Below are 16,398 nucleotides of genomic sequence, written 5' to 3'. Positions count from 1 at the left end.
TGAACAAGTTTCTGTAGCCGAACGGTTGTTTTGTGATGTTCAGTCGGTGGCAACACTAAAGTAGGCCAACCTGCCATTGAGAGACAGAATTTAGCTGGAATTCCATACATGCGTAAGATAGCAAACAATCTGCAAAAAAAAGTAGCGCAGCGAGTGAATGTGAAAGTGCTTTTTTCGGGCCCACAAAAATTGAGCAATTTGTGCAAAAAGTCTGTCCCCGCGTAAATCCCTATCATGGGTGTACTACAAATCATGCAAATAAATTTAAAGATTCTCATTGCAACGTAGTTTCTCAACTGCCTTTGTCATGTGGAAAATATTACGTTGGTTCGACCGGTGGTTGTTTAGGTGAAAGGTTGAAAGAACATCTGTACAATGTTGATCAGTCATAGCAAGGGTGGCTGTGCGCTCATTGTAGCGCGTGTGGGTGTAGAACAAGATATTCAAATTGTAGCACTGTCGCCGAATGCAAAGAGTGCATCACACATGAAATCGTCGAGGCAGGCAAGATTTTTTCTGTGAAGGATGATTGTGTAAGTACCCCCTCTGTCGCTGTCACCAATAAAGAAAAGATGTATTTAGGTTTGTCCACGTGATGATTATTTGTAAGATCATTGTGTTCCAGGCATGGCTGTTTTAACCGTGTGTAAGTGCATAAAAGCGAAGGCATTCAAAGAATTCAACTGTTGGAAGTTCAGCGCTCTGTGCCCTCTATTCTGTCCCCTCCTCTCGGTTGCGCTGATTTGAACTCATAATTATCCTCCTACATTGGCATCGCCAATGTAGGAAGAACGCGCTTTCTGCCACAAAATAAGACGACTTCAAAGGCATGGCGTTGCAATTTGTCGAGACATTGGAACTAAGCGGAATGCAGGAGCACATACGCAGAGGAGCTTTGTGGCCCATGACTGTCACTATGTTGGATCGAATGCGCCAAGAACTTCGTGACTAGCCCTTAATGGAGAAACTGCTCTGAATGTAACGCCGGTCAGCGCACTGTCTGAATTCAATTATTGTAGCCTGGTTTAGCTTCGTATGGGATTCACGCTTGACATTGCACACGCTTGATATTGTACACGCAAATCACGCTTGATATTGGACAAAGACACTCGCGACGACATGTGTTCGTGAACGCCGACCTTATTTTTGCCGTATTGGCGACAGACATTATCAGCCATTTCAAAAGTAACATGTGTGTACACAGTCGACACCAAATTAAGAAGTACCACTCCCACCGCGAAACCGAAGCGATAATTAAGACAGCAACAATTTGAATGTTATTATGGGAAAGTTAGAAACTTGTTCCTTGACCTAGCGACCTGGCGAACTAGCGAAAGACAACGAAATGTGGCGCAAGGAAACACGACTGATGGAGTGAGCGAAGCGACCTTCGTGCTGTCGACGGTTTCAACGCAACTTTCTTCCTAAAAACTCGACTTTATGGATGCCAAATATCTTGCTGCGTGTTTCATAACATGATAAGCGCATTTTCGTATACATGAAACATTATAAAACGAACCTAAGCAAAACACGATGCCCTAGAACTGTCCTGCAGGCCGTTGAATACATTGTAACTCTGCCCCTTTGGATTATGAAGCGGTTGTATATTACCTGGTCTTGATGGTCTAATGGGAAATACCGTTCCGTAAGTTTAGCACTATCACCATTTTTGACGTTGTATACAACAGTGTTACCAAAAGAAGTGGCAAGCAGTTGCATTACTTGCATTATTTGCTGCAAGAAGGCCCCCGCTTGAACCCTACACTGACGTGCTATGCAGTGAAGGTGATGCAAAGGCAAACTTCGTACGACCTTGTGGTTGTTCAGTTGGAAAAGCTTTGTCTCACGGAAAAGTTTTGTCTCGTACGGTGTAGTGGTTATGGCACTCGACGGGTGACCCGCAGGTCGCGGGAACCAATGCCGGCCGCGGCGGCTGCGTTTTTGATGGAGGCGAAAATGTTTGAGGCCAGTGTACTTAGATTTAGGTGCACGTTAAAGAACCCCAGGTGGTCGAAATTTCCGGAGCCTTCCACTACGGCGTCCCTCATAATCATATCGTGGTTTTGGAATGCTGAACCCCACATATTATTATGTAAAAAGAAGTGCACCTCTTACGTCTGTTTATCTTACGCAACGTATGCGCTTATGCAGGTCGTAAGGTCCCCTATTTGCGTTCGAGTAAAAATTCTAAAGAGCGCCGTAGGCACAGTTCGAGTGCTATTGAGCAAATCCTCGTACTTGAATACGGTATTTGTGGCACCAGCTGCACGTTCAAGAATCTAAAGTGGCAAGAAGCTCGTCAGATTTACAGTTTCTCTCCCGAGTAGTTGCTGTCTAAAGTTACCGCAAGGTTACCACTAGTTCTAAACACCAACATGAAGTGCTCAGCGTCAACAAAAAGTAGACGCGAACATTATTTTTGAAGCTGTCAGTGAACAACCGCTTCCTAGCACGGCTCCAGCAGCCTTAATTTCCGTGTGTTCCACCGTATGATGAAATTCAAGGACAACATCTTCAGGTCTGGGATCGCTGAATGGAGAACCTTGGTCGGCAAATAGAAGATACTGTTTGTCGACTTTGCGCGACTTGGGGTTTGCGAAGACTGCTATGGAGGGCCACATGATGGTGAGAGCTTCTTCTACGTTTATTTGCTAAATGTGTCATTGTGCATTTTCATGGTATGCAAACAAAGATGACGCTGCTGCTTTGCCGCAGGTGCGCTTTGAAGCACGTAAAAGAGCATGAGGGAGGATTCATTGGATGATATGACTTTATTGGACACGAGCAAACTATAGCAGAAGCAGGCTGTTGAGAAATATTTCGTTGGCAGGATGCATTCACGGGACAATGAGTTGTCTCCCCCACAGTTGTTCCACCAGTGGGCCTCTTATCGCGCCAGTGACATTTTAATGCCGCAACCTGGTCGCCTTCAGCTAGTCCACAGGCTTCAAATGCCACACAGTAGCTGCTTCTGCGGACATTCGGCGACTATCGCCATCATAGACCACACCTACCGGGGACGGGTTGTGACTCCTCTCGCACCTGATTATGTCAAGCTTGGCAGTTTTTGTGGGAAAGAGGATTCTTGGGCTTGAGCCGGTGCAGATATTTCGGATCTTCAAAGGGTGACATTCTGCGGCATTCTACGATTGGATTGACACAGTGAGGCATGCGCCTGCGGCTTAGATGTCACGTGTATTAGCGTGTGGCCGGGCAGAGATACTGAAAAAAGTATTCCGGAAACAGATATCGTGCAATACAAGTAATTCACTTATATTGTACTTGTAAAGAGATACAAGTGCTGGAAGCCTAAAATACAGATACTGAGATACATTTGTCTTCGACGTGATGGGATATTCCAAAGCATATTTGCCCAAAAGACGAAAAAAGTATTCCAGAACACAGTTACAGGAATGCATATGCCAGAATACAGATAATAGACAATATTTTAGATGTGAAGCATCTTATAGCGGAGTTCAATCCGGTGGTGGTGGTGGTGGTGTGCGGCGTGACCACCCTTACTGCGCATGCGCAAACCTTCTCCACCTCCCCTCTCCCTCTCCCTCGCCTCTCCACATCACCTCTACTCTTCCATTTCCCCTCCCCGTTCCCTTTCCCATCCCGCTCTCCTACCCCCTCTCTACTTCCTCTCCCCACTCCTCTCCGCTCCCACTTCCCCCTCCCCCTCTCCACATCACCCCGCCCCTTCCCTTTCCACCTTCCCTTTTCCCCTGCCCTCTCCACTTCCCCTCTCCCCTTTCCCCCTCACCACTCCACCTCTGAAACGCGGGCTCTACATGCCGAAACACTGCTTCGCATCGCCTCATGGTCCCCTTTAGCGGGAGATGGTGTGATTTTTTTTTTATTCAGGGGATGCTGATGCTCCACATGAACATATATTGAGTGCTGCATAATATTGCCAATAATGTTGCAGCGGCGAATGAAGAAAAAGTATAGATTTATTTTACACGAAAGATCTGTTTGGCGGAGAACATTGCTGCCCTAACTGGACTTGATCAACAAGAGGCTTATAATTTCATGAAAACTCATGAGTGGGAGCTGCACTTAACCTGCGATGACTGGAAGTTTTAGTGCTATGTACCACAGTGCGAAACTACACGCTACATATCCTTATCGCTGCGACCTTAGGGTAAGCAACTCCATTCTCCAGTGTAAAACAATGTAGCTTAAAAGCGTGCGTTTCGGTCTAAATGGATTACCATTATGTTCAATATTGCTTGACACTTAGCGCTGAAGCACTTTAGTGATTGGTTTCAGAGTGCAAGGTGTTTTCGTCCTTTTCCGCTCCTTGCCACGCCCCTACCTCCCTTTCGGAACCGCAGGAAGAGTTCCGCCGCGCAGCTGACAAGATTGGCGATGCTAACGGGAAGCCGCTCGACCTGAACAAGTACGTGGTCCCATGCGCATTCAACAACATCGTGTCCTTCTTCTATGGTGACCTGTTTACCCACGACCACCCGATGCGCTCGAAACTCCATAGCCTGATGAACCAGGCGGCGGCCGTGCTCTTCGTCGGGTCGGGCCACCAATACTTGCCAAAGAAGCTACGGCGACTACTCGCGTGGATTCCTTTTACCCAAGAATATCGCATCGCACAAGTAATGGCGAAATTGGATGCCTTATCCAAGTAGGTGTATTTCATGTTTCACATACGACTATGATTCACTTGAGTGCCAATACACTAAACACTGACGGGACTTCCGAAAACATATGACTGTGTAAGCGTTTCCTACTTGATGCGATATACACAACTCCACACACAAATGAAACATACACGGAAACATACAAATGGAGCAAAAATGGAAACGCAAGTGAACACCCAGCGCTGCTTCGCATTCCCACATGGTTCCCTTCCGTGGGAGATGGCGTAATATTTCTTGAAACGGGTGCTTCATTTTTACCGAATCACCTGAAATCTTGGCTCGTAATAGAACGGTTTTACATGTGTCGTAATTGTCACTGCGAGAATACTTGACGAAACACTTTAATTAGGTATAATAGCAAAGACGTCCGGTAAGCGACGAAAGATACCCGTGGAGAAATATCGTGACGCATTCGTTTTCTCGTATGCTGGCAAATATACGACATATGGTCTCACATAGGAATGCGTTTCTTCGGCCACTTCTAGGGAGCAAATTGAAGTATACAAGACGACAATGTTGAGAGAAAAAGAAAATGACTTTATTCTTGGGTATGTGAGAAAGATACAAGAAAGCAGAAATGAACCGCATCCCTTTTTCATTGGTAAGTCGAATAAATCCTCTATTCATCTTGCTTAATTGTAACCAACATCCATTGTGCTCACTTGTGCTGTTTTATTTTAATTATTTCCATCCACTGACCACAAAAGTCCTTCGTAAAGAGTAGTTTTACAATGTTTTCTGGTTTCTCAGAAAATTACCAAAAAACAAAAAACACTAGGAATAGAAGAAAAAAGTTAAAATTATGGTTTAATAATACTGTCCTAATCACTACATCAATTGCTTCAGCTGTTGCCTTAAGCTGGCGCGCCTTTTTGTTGGCTACCATCACAATGATATTTTATCGAATCAGAAGGCACCTGATGCGGCACTGAAGATTAATAGGCAAAAGCACCAGATAAGTTTTAGTAAACAGGATTGCTTACCAGTATGGCCATAAAGAAACATGGAATATAAACGGGAGGACGAAAGCGAAATTTTCAAATCGTCGTTCTGGACTTTACACTAGTAAATTCCGTGTTCTACGTTTTTGTGATCGGTGTGGCTTCCCCGCAGAAGTAGTTAACAGAATAATTGAGCAGGGCACCTGAGTTTTCCTTAAGTTCACTCTATCATATGGGGCCAACATGCGGTGCTATTTGCTTACACATTATTCGAAAAACAGCGAAGTCGTTTATATTCCTGATGTCTTGCGGTAAAGGGAAGCATCCATAGGGCATGACGCACTTTCTCACTAACTATTGTCGTGACTGGTATCATAAAAGACCCCGTACTGACTCTTTACTCCTGCGTAAAATTCTGGAGTGAAGTATAAAAAAGCACAGATATTTTCTTATCGGAGCTGTGTAACAACACAACCCTGTACAGGCCTTAAGGGTTGAAACGCACAAACGAGACAGGGACTAAAAGAAGAGACGACAACACACAAAGCGCAAGACACAGATGCGTTGAATGTATGATCTCTTGAGCTGCCTTTTCCAGCTTTCGGTCTTTAGAAGGGATCAATTTCTCCATACGTCGAGTTCTTTCTTCTCTTTCTTAGTGGCCTTTTCCACATGCCGAAGTAAGAAAAATAAACTGTCTAAATGCAGAATTACTTTGGCAGGTGCGCAAATAGAATACCGTAACTGAGGAGTCCAGCCCTGGCGCGCATTCCAACAGGCGAAAGGCACTAACGAAAACAAAGCGAGATCTGCCGTTGAGTTCTTAAAAGAAAATAACATTGCGTTGCGATTGCTTTTACAGTGATGCTACAGATGGCTAGATTCTGGCGGATCGCGTCCGCGAACAGCATGACGTGTAGAACAACAATTGTTTTCGGCAGGTATATAGCGCTTTATGCGTAAAGTACCTTATGACAGATGCCCCTCTAATCCTCCTCACCTCCGATGCCTCTTTAACCCTCTAGCATAGCGTACCATACATACCGAATAACATTTTTTATGGAGGGCGCAAGAGGCCCAGTTGAGAATGTGACACTGCCAGAGTAATTCCCATAGTTATGCGCACTTAACATAAAAAAGTGCTGCCATCCATGGAGCAGTAAGAAAAACAGACGTGAAATAGAATTGGCAGTGCACGTGCAAGTTCGGCATGCGAACAACAGCGATTGCGATTTTTTTTTATCGCAACCTTTTTTTCGCTACAGAAGCATGAAAAAAAAGTATTCTTGGATATCTCGTGACCCTAAAAATTCATGCTCTTTACTACTTTTCTCATTTTGTTTTGCCACTACGGTCTACAGCTGAAAATCGGCATGTGCCATATTTGGCACAGTATGAATATCATTTACGAAATGCGCAATATGCTGCCATCTATGTTGGACACCGCAATACAAATGTAAATAAAGCACAGCCTCTGAGATCATGCAGCACAGCTCTGTTGTGGAGGATTTAGGTTGTGGTAATAGGTTTTTAGCTCGTTCACGAAAGTCTGAGGTGCCAGCAACAGTACATGGCAATTTTTTGTTACAGTATTGATGTGGGTACATGAAAAATTTATGTGCGCTCCGACCAGTTCAGCTCTTTCGATTTCCTTGGCAACTGACGCTCCCAACTGCAAATCAGTTGTTGGTTATTCGAGCAGGAATGTATACCAAGGCGGCAACATGCAAACAGACAAACGTGTAAGCGGCCATCTTGTACATAGATATCGGCGGTCAGATGCATTAAGTGAAATGTTCAATTATGCCTCAATACAGAAAGCAAATGCTTTGCTTCATTGCACACATCACTTTAAAATGTCACATTTTCACCGCAAGGGTGAATCAATGAATGCGGTAGCAACAAATTGTAGTGTTATACGTAGTGAGGCTGGCAGCTAACTGTTTTGTATCGATCTCGCGTAAGTACAAAACGCTGGTCTAAGAGAAAACGGCCGCTCCAGAGAGAGATGCTCTCAGCATAGTCACTTCGCGTTGAGAGCGCAGCACGTCGAAGGGTATACGAGCCACCCGCTGTGATGGCTGTCGAGATGGCGCGTGCACCAGCGATCGCGACCGCGCCCTTAGATTCAAAGTTCAAAGCTGCAGCTCGCCCGGCGCGTGCGGGGCGTTTCCTGTATGCTCGATGGCAGGCCTCTCGAGCGGGGTGATGTTGTCGCATGCATCCTCCGAGCGACGGAAATGGGCCGGCTCATTTGATCTCTCCTTCGGCCGTGTTCGTCGCCCCCGCTCACGCACTTGTAACCGCGGTAGAACGTACAATGTGCAGGGGGATATTATGATTCCTTTCAAAATGTTAATAGCGCAAGAACGATTAAGAAGGGACGAGACAACAAAGGTAAAGAGCGCTGAATTTGGACATCATACCGGAAGGACATAAACGACGACGGCAACGGAAAAAACCCGTCGAGACTGTCCATATAATTGCTATCGCATTAAAAACCTCAAGCAGTGATATACAGTTTTCAGCCATGGCAGCAATATCGCTCGACCATCTGCATGGTGTGTCATATTTGGCACAAACCTGTAACTTCATTGATCATCATCATCACCAACATCAGCCTGTCTACGCCCACTGCAGGGCAAAGGCCTCTCCCATGTTCCGCCAATCAACCCGGTCCTGTGCTTTCTGCTGCCACGTAATACCTGCAAACTTCTTAATCTCATCTACCCACCTAATTTTCTGTCTCCCCCTCACGCGTTTGCCATCTCTTGGAATCCAGTCAGTTACCCTTAATGACAACCGGTTATCCTGCCGACGTGCTAGGTGCCCGGCCCATATCCATTTCTTCTTCTTGATTTCAACTATGATGTCCTTAACCCCCGTTCGTTCCGTGACCCACTCTGCTCTCTTCCTGTCTCTTAAGGTTACACCTTTCATTTTCCTTTCCATCGCTCGCTGCGTCGTCCTCAATTTAAGTTGAAACCTCTTTGTAAGTCTCCAGGTTTCTGCTCCGTAGGTAGTACCGGTAATATGCAGCTGTTATATACTTCATTGATACAGTCACAATAAATTTGAAATTTTTCACATAGGTTATTCTTCGTCTTTCTTATGATAAAAGTCGAGAAAATGATTTTTCAAATGACTTTTTTTGTAATTCATGCAATAAAGAGTTAACAAGTGCCGAGGCCTCAAGTGCTTTCTGTCTGATTTTGTACTAGCGAGCGCGCTGAAGGCTACGCAGGGAGACGATTGACGAGGCAAGGGGATGCGTCTCTTCGACAGCACGCGTCACGACCTAGAGCGCTTTTTTACTTTTTCCTTCAAACGCGCGGCTCACATTAAGTGTGATCGCGATTGCGCGCTCTCGCACGTGGCGGCTTGCCGCGGCAGCCACGAAAACTACGCAGCTCACCATGCTCAAATCAGGCAATGACCGTGGACTTTGCGTTTATGACGCGATCGTTGGGGTTTATGGCAGCATTTGTCGAGAGAAGAGGAAATGATTACTAGTAATTGTAAATAATTGTATTTCCAGGACACTTCATGTGCTGCAGGGTTTGGCTCGCGGGTTCTCAGGAGCCTCGACTACCGATCGGTGGCATTTTCTGACCATTATCAAAAATGTTGCAGGGCCTATTAAAGGCTTTCTCCTTAAAGCGAACAGTGGCACAGAGTCAGTCTTTCGTGCCGCCACGGGCGCTGGCTTTTTATAAGTTCGCTCCGACAGCGCTGACGGCGCCTAGCAGCGCTGGGCTCAGGGAAAGCGAGCGATCGCTCGAAAAACCTCTTTTACCCGCGTTCACCGAAAGTAATTTTGTTTTTAAATGTACGTTGATAACACTTTTATCTTACTGCTATATATTATCGTGCACTACACGTGCCTTCAACATTAAAATTTTCAAAATATGGAGTGAGTCTAATTCTGCGATCGCAAAAGCTAACTACAGAAGGTATTAACCATCGCTCTTACAATAATTGAAAACTGAAATACCAAGTTGAAGTACTAAACGATTTTTTGTGGCAAGGCACTGGACACTCAGGCTATATTGTGAAGGTGTTTCCGTAGCCAATTGAGTCAGCAGCCGCTTGCTTTAACCGCAGACGACTACCTGGTCGGAAATATAAACTCGTTCCTCATGGCCGGAACCTTCAGCACCAGCATGACATTGATGTGGCAGATGATAAACTTTGCAAAAAACCCAGACACGGTGCAAGCGCGGGTGCAACGGGAAATTGACGAGGTGGTCGGACACGAACGCCGGCCAACATGGGAGGACCGGAAGCGGATGCCGTACACGATGGCCTCCGTCTGGGAAGTTGAACGATGGAAGACTCCCTCGGCGCTCGGCGTGGCAAGAGAGTAAGTCGGCTAGCTTCAGGTCATTGTGACCGTAACGCTAGGAAGCATATGAAAGAGAGATAGAATTTTGAAGAGAAAATGCAACGCTGACGAGTGGGTAAGGACACGTTGCATTCTATACTCGCATTAACATCCTATTTAATGTGCTCCCATAGAAGCGTTTTTAGGTGGGCTAGTTGGTTCATGAGCATTGTGACAGAACAGGGTAGAAGACGGGTTGAAGAACATGTTGGACTCAGCGCTGACTATCAACAGGCTTCTTTGTTGGAAAGGCAGAGAATAAGGCAGGGGGACAATGAGAAACGAAAAATTGAAGAATGGCACAAACGCTATCGAGTGACTCGTTAACTTCATCCCTTATCCAAATTGATAGTAGTCCGGCCTGCCGGGTCACTCGATAGCGTTTGTGCTATTCTTGGCTTTTTCGTTTGTCGTTGTTACCCTGCCTACATATTCTCTGCCTTCCAATAAAGAGCCTGTTGATAGTTAGCGCTGAGTCCTGTATGTTCTTGGTCCCGTATTATGCGCTGTTCTTCCACAGTGTCTCCTAGAAGGGCACACCTACGTTGCAGCGGTTAAAGTGCATATGCTTATATAATCCCTGCAGCAGCGACCTTTCCAGATAAGTAAGCGAAATGCAATAAGTAAGGACTGCATTGCGAAGTGAAAGTGACAGCCTAGAGTTTTAATAGAGTAGTAAATTGGGCGAGTTGTATGTACTCATGATGGACAGCGTAAACAAGACACGGGTTCTGAAGAATCTACACGACAATCTTCCAGTGCGACATGTCATTTCTGCTGGCCAAGATGACCTACATTTATGTTTCCAGCTGGATATGAAAATCGTGTTGAATAAAATGTCGCAGCGTATATTTATCAGTAGTAGAACAGTTCTCTCTTTTTTAACACGAAAGTGTTTTATGGCGGGGTCCACCAAGACTTTCATGACGCGTTTCCGTCACGGAAATACGTCAGCAATATGAACGCCATCAGATGGGAAAGAAACATAAGAAGAAAAAGTTCCGTTGACTGGCGTCGAACCCATGACCTCTCGGTCCGCGACGATTGCTGGCGGGCGTTTAGCCCACTGAGCTACCGCGAAACACACTGCGGAGACTACATGAACGCGCCTTTTATCTTTCACGCTTTGCTTTCACACAGCTCTTGAATAAATCGATGTTATGAGCGTCCAATTTCTAATGGGGCTATGACATGCGTGCCACCAGGCTCGAAAAAAAATCACAGCATATCCACGGGGTGAATGATGATGAGTGGGGCGAAGCTACGGAGGGAATCATCTGTAAACCGTGAAACTCTTCCGTGAAATGCGCCCAGTACATAATATAAAGAGTGTGAAACATCGTGTATATATTAAACATCAAACTTTTATTGTACTGTTGGTTTCACCCTTTGAGAATTAACGGACAGGCTAGAGGGAAGACACGACGCGCGTAGCGTTTCTGTTCGCGTTTGACGAGGCTTTGGAGGAGTGCATATCGAGTAACAGTGTTTATTATTATGTGCCTGTTGCCATCTTTGCGTAGGATTCACCATATTCGGTGTCCGCGTGGAAGGTAAGAACTTCAGCTACCGCAAGGGTTAAATCGTGATCATGGGCGTTGGTCTTCGGTACAAAGATGTGCCACTAGGCGTCAACGTGGGTTCGTCCACATGAAGCGGTGCTATATCTGCTAAACAGCAGTAGACACTGTACAAGCTGTCATATACGAATGTACTATAAACAATAAACTACTTCTGTGACGACACGTTTCACTTTCGTGTTATACCGATTCCTATTTCGTGAGCTTTCGATCGCACATCTCGTTTCGCTTGAAATATCCCGTGCAGTAATTTCCTACAAAATAACTGTGATTTATGTACCCTGTTTTTTAATCAGTATGTGTATCTTCTGTGGTAATCCTACGTTTTCGGACATTTATGTTAAGCAGGTTTTGAGATATGTAACAGAGCTGGCCTTATCCACAGCAGAAGCGACGCTTAGAACATATACATAAAACGGTCAAAGTGTAATTGAATACGCTAAGAAATGCTTCGTTTAATAAAAAACATCAGCTCAATTTAGTCGAGGAATGGCTCAGGCGAACGTGTTGTTTGTACACTACAAAAGCAAAAGCAAGGAAACGCTACGCAGCGATAATCTCGCGCAGTGCATCTCAACTATGATATCATGGCAGCAGAGCTGTTTGGTTATTTGCCGCGCATGGGCTGCTCTGCGAATAGCAAAAGGAAAACAATTTACTATAGCTTGTTATACTTTCAGGTGCGCAGAGGATGTTGTTGTTGGTGATATCTTCATTCCGAAGGGCACAATAGTTCTTCCGAACATGTGGGCGGTTCACAATGACCACAGTCTTTGGAAGGAGCCGGCGAAGTTTTATCCGGAACGCTACCTCAGTGAAGATGGAAAATCGCTTTTGCACAAGCCCCAACACTATATACCATTTTCGATCGGTAGGTAATTTTGGTTGCACGAAAAGCGAAACACGAACGACAACGTAGATGTGGGTTTTTGCGCTGGTTGGTTCAATGCATCAAAACGTGTCATAGCACTAGGTATGACACGTTTTGTTATGAGTACGGGACAACGGGACTAGCGCTAACTTTCAACTGTATCTCTATGGTCCAAAGCAGCAGTGTAAGCAGATCCACACACAGAAGACGGCCCAATCAACACGCATGAAAACCTGCCGTGTCCAGAAAAAAGCGAATTCATTTGCAATCAGCGCCACCGAAAGTCAGCTGACACAACTTGAACCGGCCCACGCTATCAGGACGTCTTCAACAATCTCTCACGTATTTTTATCGGCATTCCTATACGCAACAGTACACTCTTCTTAGAAAGCTTCGCAGCACGAAACCGTATTGGTTACGCGTGAAAAAAAATGGGGAGTGATGCTTCTTTCCACATCCATTTGTTTCATGGGAAAACAATGAGGTGTACCGCTTCTCGTTTTCTTGCGGGAAAAGTTACATTGGGCAGTAAGGGAGGTGCATGAAGGATGGGCAATGAGAACACAGCCTATACTGGAATGGTCAGGTGTCTGTATATTGTAGTGATTGCGGATGCGAACCTCTGTTAAAACAGTCCACTGTTGTGTACAAGAGTACCGATCAATTATATGATAGCTTTGCTGTTTCTCTTTATTTGTATCTTTCTTTCCGATCTTTCTTTCTTTTTCTCTGTGTTTCTTCTATCTCTTGTGCAATCTGTTTCTTTGTAGTTATTTTTTTCTATTTCTTTCTCTGTCTTCTCATTCTTTCTCTTTCCCTCTCTTTGTATTTATCGCTTCCTCATTCTCCCTTTTTATATCTTTCTCTGTCTTTATATGTTTTTTTATCTTTTTCTCTCTTTCTCTCTTTCTGTCTTGCTCCCCGGATGAGTTTTTCATCATGGAGTACAAGGTAATGATAACTTAAACAGCTTTGCTGTTAAAATACGCGAGAGATTGTTGAAGCCGCCCTAATAGCGAGGGCCGATAATAGTTGTGGCAGCTGCCCTTCGGTGGCGCAGATTGCACGCGAATTCGCCTTTCTGGACGCGGCAGCTTTTCATGTTCATTGACTGGGCCTTCTTCAGTGTAGGGATCTACATTTAACAAGACTGTTCGTTCGCCTAGTTCATATTTACGTGGGGACATATTTTAACCGCGAATTAGAACACAAACAAACAAGGTAGTCATCGTGTGCCCCCCTTTGTCTTTTGTGTTCTCATTCGCGGCTAAAATATGTACGGATCTACTTATACTGTTGCTTCTGGCAACAAACATCAAGTTATCCGTAGAGCTCGTCCCGTTGTGTCTTCCTCGTCCGTGTCTGGAAGCGCTATGACACCTTTTCAGGCGACGTAGAGTTTTGATGCCTGACAAGCGCATCTTAAAAGTAAGGGCAATACATGCTAAGCGCCAAATGCAATAAACTGTATTTTTGTTCATTCACGTCGATAGGTTCCTGTTCCTAATTGACAGGTGGCACTATCATAAGAGAATGGGCCTATAAACGCTTGGTGTTTACTTTATTTTCCACAACCAGTGCGCTATTGCGGTTGGTATTCAGGGTTTGTGATGTCCCGTTGTATTCTGCTTTGTCCCCGTCTGAACGTATACCCTGTTTATTCATGAATCTCCGCCTGCAATCTTAACATTCTGTCGTTGATATCACGCACTGCATCGTACGTTTTGCAGTGGCCCTGTGATACCGTGTTTCGCGACGCTTGAGACCCGACTCTAACAGACAACTAAAAGGCGATGCCATACGAATGAACGTATTTGCACGCGCTTTGACTCAGCGCTGCTGTGGTGAAGATACTGTTAGCCACTGCTCGTGGTTTTTAGATATTATGCAATGCCACCCCTTTGTATTCATCTACTCGTATCATAAGATTACAGTGAAAACGCATATAATATATAAAGAAACGGTGAGATGACGCCAAGGCGTCGTCGTCTCACCGTTTAACAGATGCGTACGGCGAGTGCCGTTAATAAAATATATTAGATTTTTTTTTCTTAAACAGCGAACCACCGACAGAACCCGTGGTGGGTACTGAATTGTATTCTTTTATTTATATTATTTGCTCTATCCGACAGCAAATATTTTGGCGCCTCTAATGGAGAGGGAATTCGCTTGGAAGCACCCTACAACAATCTTTTTGTACAAGCCCCTGCTTCCACGATGTTTTTGCAACTGAGCAGATCGAGATGAACTGCAACTTTAAAACGCGACGGCTGGTTATGAAAAGCACGCCCAAGTCCATTGACGCGCCCGTAAAAATTCTACATAGACCTAATCTTTGATTTATCACCTGGAGTACAAAACTTGTATACCGTACTTGCATCTCTTTGCCGATATGCTATGGTTTACACTACAATCGCCTCTGTTTTCAGGTCAACGAGCTTGCGCAGGAGAGACGTTTGCCAAAATGGAGATATTCCTCTTAATTACATTTCTGCTTCAAAAATATCGCGTCGTGGCTGAGAACCCAATAGAGTGGGATTTGAATGCTCCTGAGACTGAACTCTCGAACATCAGTCACATCAAGCTGCGCTTTTTACCAAGAAAGCTTGGCAAAGTTCAGCGAAATGATTGATACCTAGTAAGGTGTCGCATATCTGAGAGTTCGTGTTTTCAACGTACAACAAATTTTGAAGGAGGAATAAAGGAAAATGTGTATGGATGCATATACATTGTTTGCAGTAAATTACCCCAAAATGTTCTAAGTTGCGTGGGCTATCCTAACGTTTTACAGCAAAGCGTTCTATATGGCTATGATTGCGTGCAGTTTTCCTCTGCGTCAGCGAAAATCTGTGTGCCACACAAGTTAAGCAAACACTGGCACACAAAACTGGCATACTGAAAATGAAGACGGAAACGCACCGGCATCAGACACCAAGGCATGTGCGACACAAAATACAACACGATGCTTTTCACGACTAAAAGATGGCTGCTGCCCAAATAGAGCACTTTAAAATGTTATGCGGCGGATTTAAAATGGATTTTCCGGACAGGTATATCGGATTTAGAGGCAGGATGTGTGATAGGCTATAGTGCGCTACTATGTGCCACCTCTGTGTCGTGTGCTAAACAGTTTCACTGGTCGTCCACATTCATAGAGTGAAATGGTGCCTCTTTCTTTTGTCCGTCGTTTCTGTATGCCTAATAATTCCAAGTAAGTACACATATGATATGAAAAAGGCGACTATACAGAACGACACCATGGTTCCCGGTGACGTAGGTGCTGGACTGTTCAGAAATTTCCAAACCAAGAATATCGCTGAAGAGAACGCTTCAAGGAATTGTAAACACCCTAACTGAGATAATTCTTCGGGTAGCGTTGGTTCTTGTAGCCTTTCATTTCCGACGACTATCCATAACGAATCGGAGCGACTTTACCTGGCTGTTGTACACTCGACGAATAATAATAATTGTTGGGGTTTAACGTCTGAAAACTACGATATCATTATGAGAGACGACGTAGACGAGGGCTCCGGAAATTCCGACCAGCTGCGGTTATTTACCCTGCACCTAAATTTAGGCACACGAGCCTGAAGCATTTTCGTCAGCAGCGAAAATGCGGCCGCCGAGGCCGGGATGCGATCCCCCAACCTACGGATCACCAGTTGAGCACCATAACTCCTGGGCCACCGAGGCGGGTACACCTCACCGTTTATCCTTTCCAGGGTGTCGGAACGACATGTTTTTCGTTTCGGTTTTAGTTTTGTTCGGCGGCAAAAAGTTCCGTTCCTTTTCTGTTCCGGAACGAAAAAAAATGTTCCGTAACGGTTCATAACGATTTTCATTGTATCCAAAAATTTGAAGTTAAAGGAACAATAAAAAACACTGGATCTGTGGTATAGTTACTTGCGCTCCTCTTAAGAAAGTGCGACAGAGGTAAAACACGTTATTCCTACGTTCT

General features: G+C 44.9%; 1 protein-coding gene across 1 annotated transcript; it reads left to right on the top strand.

Moving 5' to 3' along the window:
• Window positions 1-2,831: 2,831 nt before the first annotated feature.
• On the top strand, window positions 2,832-15,072 carry LOC125756383 (vitamin D 25-hydroxylase-like). Its single transcript, XM_049411067.1, has 5 exons — window positions 2,832-3,023; window positions 4,344-4,537; window positions 9,675-9,968; window positions 12,250-12,440; window positions 14,870-15,072. The coding sequence occupies exons 1-5, from the start codon at window positions 2,832-2,834 to the stop codon at window positions 15,070-15,072; spliced, it is 1,074 nt and encodes a 357-aa protein (XP_049267024.1).
• The last annotated feature ends 1,326 nt before the right edge of the window (window positions 15,073-16,398 follow it).

The sequence above is a fragment of the Rhipicephalus sanguineus genome, chromosome 11, assembly GCF_013339695.2.
Source record: "Rhipicephalus sanguineus isolate Rsan-2018 chromosome 11, BIME_Rsan_1.4, whole genome shotgun sequence".
Classification (NCBI taxonomy): Eukaryota; Metazoa; Arthropoda; class Arachnida; order Ixodida; family Ixodidae; genus Rhipicephalus; species Rhipicephalus sanguineus.
The sequence above is the reverse complement of the archived record's forward strand: the minus strand, read 5'-3'. Positions and strand labels throughout refer to the sequence as shown.